The 2,302-nt window shown below is 64.8% G+C and overlaps 1 protein-coding gene across 1 annotated transcript in view; it reads left to right on the top strand.

The window, feature by feature from the left end:
* The window catches only part of ZBTB47 (zinc finger and BTB domain containing 47), a 6,418-nt gene extending 4,693 nt beyond the window's left edge, over positions 1 to 1,725 (top strand). The window contains exons 3-6 of the mRNA XM_006892985.1: positions 420 to 535; positions 920 to 1,064; positions 1,245 to 1,517; positions 1,628 to 1,725. Coding sequence (XP_006893047.1) covers positions 420 to 535; positions 920 to 1,064; positions 1,245 to 1,517; positions 1,628 to 1,725 — 632 coding nt within the window. The remainder of the gene's footprint in view (positions 1 to 419; positions 536 to 919; positions 1,065 to 1,244; positions 1,518 to 1,627) is intronic.
* Positions 1,726 to 2,302: the final 577 nt, after the last annotated feature.

Genomic DNA, 2,302 nt, shown 5'->3' with positions numbered 1-2,302 from the left:
CCACACCTGAGCCAACCCCTCCACATCTCAGCCAATCCCTCCACACCTGAGGGACCCCACCACACCTGAGCCGACCCACCTGGGAACCTTCCATCTCATTTCTAAGCCTTGGGGGTGAGGAGTCTCACTTGACCATAGAGGCTGCAGAATAAGGGGGCCCCTGACACTTTTTAGGCCTTTAGAGCACCCCCTCACCTGAGGGAGTCTCCCCTTCTCAGGCCAGACTTCAACCTCAGAGGTGGCAAGTCAGTCCAGGCTCTGAGATGTGGCTCATTACCTGTCATTGCCTGTCCTAGCACCGTGGGTACAAAGCAGGTCTAAGGGAGTGTGGTGGCATGGGCCTCCCCCAGGAGGTTGGGATGGGGGTACTTGGGCAGGGGTCCCCCTGAGAAGTGACTGCCATGGTGCCCACCCCATAGCCCACACCAAGGACATGCCCTTTACCTGCGAGACCTGCGGGAAATCCTTCAAACGCAGCATGTCACTCAAAGTGCACTCGCTGCAGCACTCGGGGGAGAAGCCGTTCAGATGTGAGGTGAGTACCCAGCTTGGCACCTGTCCAGGGCTGGGGCTTAACACTTGACACCTAGGGGAGATGGAGCCCCCTGCAGGTGGACCACCCTCCCAGCATGGGGAAAGAAGGGGTTCCGGGTAGGTGGGGCCGTAAGACATGCTCTGGGGAGACAGGGAGAGCAGGTAAGGGTGGACGCTGGGGTTGAGGGTTGGGGGGTTGGGGGGCAGCCTCCGACCACAGGGCACTAAGGGGCTGCAGGCGTGCGTGGAGGCTTGCTCTGCTGTCTGGTCTCTTTCCTCTCCCTCCCTGGACCCTTCATGTGCCTGTGGCCTGGTGCCCTCTGCTCGTGGCCAGGAGCACCTGGGCCTGAGGGCCGCCCCCTTCACTGTGCCCCTGCACCCCCAGAACTGCAATGAGCGCTTCCAGTACAAGTACCAGCTGCGTTCGCACATGAGCATCCATATTGGCCACAAGCAGTTCATGTGCCAGTGGTGCGGGAAGGACTTCAACATGAAGCAGTACTTCGACGAGCACATGAAGACCCACACAGGTGCGGCTGCCCATCCGGCCCGGGACCCCCAGGGTGCTCTCAGCTGTGCCCCTTCCCCACCCTGGGCCTCAGTTTACCTTTCTGTAGAAGCCCGGGTGCCAGCGTGTCTCCCAGGGTTGGGTAAGGCCGAGGCCCTCTCTGTGGACACCCCCATGGTGACCCCGTGGCCCTGTCCCCCAGGGGAGAAGCCGTACATCTGCGAGATCTGTGGCAAGAGCTTTACCAGCCGGCCCAACATGAAGCGGCACCGGCGCACACACACGGGCGAGAAGCCGTACCCCTGCGACGTCTGCGGCCAGCGCTTCCGCTTCTCCAACATGCTCAAGGCGCACAAGGAGAAGTGTTTCCGCGTCAGCCACCCTCTGGCCAGCGACGGGCCCTCACCCGCCCCGGGGCTGCCCGCCACCCCGCCTCACGCGCACCCACTGCCCCTGCTCCCGGGGCTCCCCCAGACCCTCCCGCCCCCGCCCCACCTGCCGCCCCCGCCCCCCCCCCCCCCTCCGCCCCCCCCTCCCCCCCCCGCCCCACCTGCCGCCCCCGCCCCCCCCCCCCCCTCCGCCCCCCCCTCCCCCCCCCGCCCCACCTGCCGCCCCCGCCCCCGCTCTTCCCCACCACTGCCAACGCCACTGCCACCGCCGGGAGGATGAATGCCAACAACTGACTGACCGCACGGTGGTCTGGGGGATGCCCGCTCCCCTGAGCTGGACCCCAGGGCAGACTCCATCCTGGATAAAGGGGGACCCTTGCCCTCACCCCCAGAGGCGGCAGGACATGCGTCTGTGAAGCCCCTGCCCGTGGCGGGGAGTGCAGGCTGGGGGCTGAGCTGGTGGAGGATGCCCCCCTCCCAAGTGCCCCCCCCTTCTGGCGACTTGGTGAATTCTTTCCAGTTTTTTTTCTGAATCGAAGGACAAAAGTGGAAACCATTTGCATCTCCCCTCCAGGTGAGGGAGTGCTGGTGGCTGCAGGCAGCAGGCCTGATGGTCATGCTGCCCAGGCCTGAGTTGGCAAGGGTTGTCCAGGCTGAGCCTGGGCAGCTTCAGGGGTGTCTCCTCATCTCCCCTGTGCCCCACAACTTGGCCTTACATGCTGGGGGCCTTGGGGAGACGCTGGAGGTGCCGGACCCCTTGGAGTGGGTGTGGGCCAGTCTGAGAGGGCTTCCACACTGAGGCAGGGACTGGAGACTGGACAGCTGTAGGGGTGGGGGATCATGAGGCACAAAGACCCAGCCTGGCACACAT

Source organism: Elephantulus edwardii, unplaced genomic scaffold (genome assembly GCF_000299155.1).
Source record: "Elephantulus edwardii isolate Elephantulus edwardi_28Jun2011 unplaced genomic scaffold, EleEdw1.0 scaffold00121, whole genome shotgun sequence".
Taxonomy (NCBI): domain Eukaryota; kingdom Metazoa; phylum Chordata; class Mammalia; order Macroscelidea; family Macroscelididae; genus Elephantulus; species Elephantulus edwardii.
This window is presented reverse-complemented; position numbering and strand designations above follow the sequence as displayed.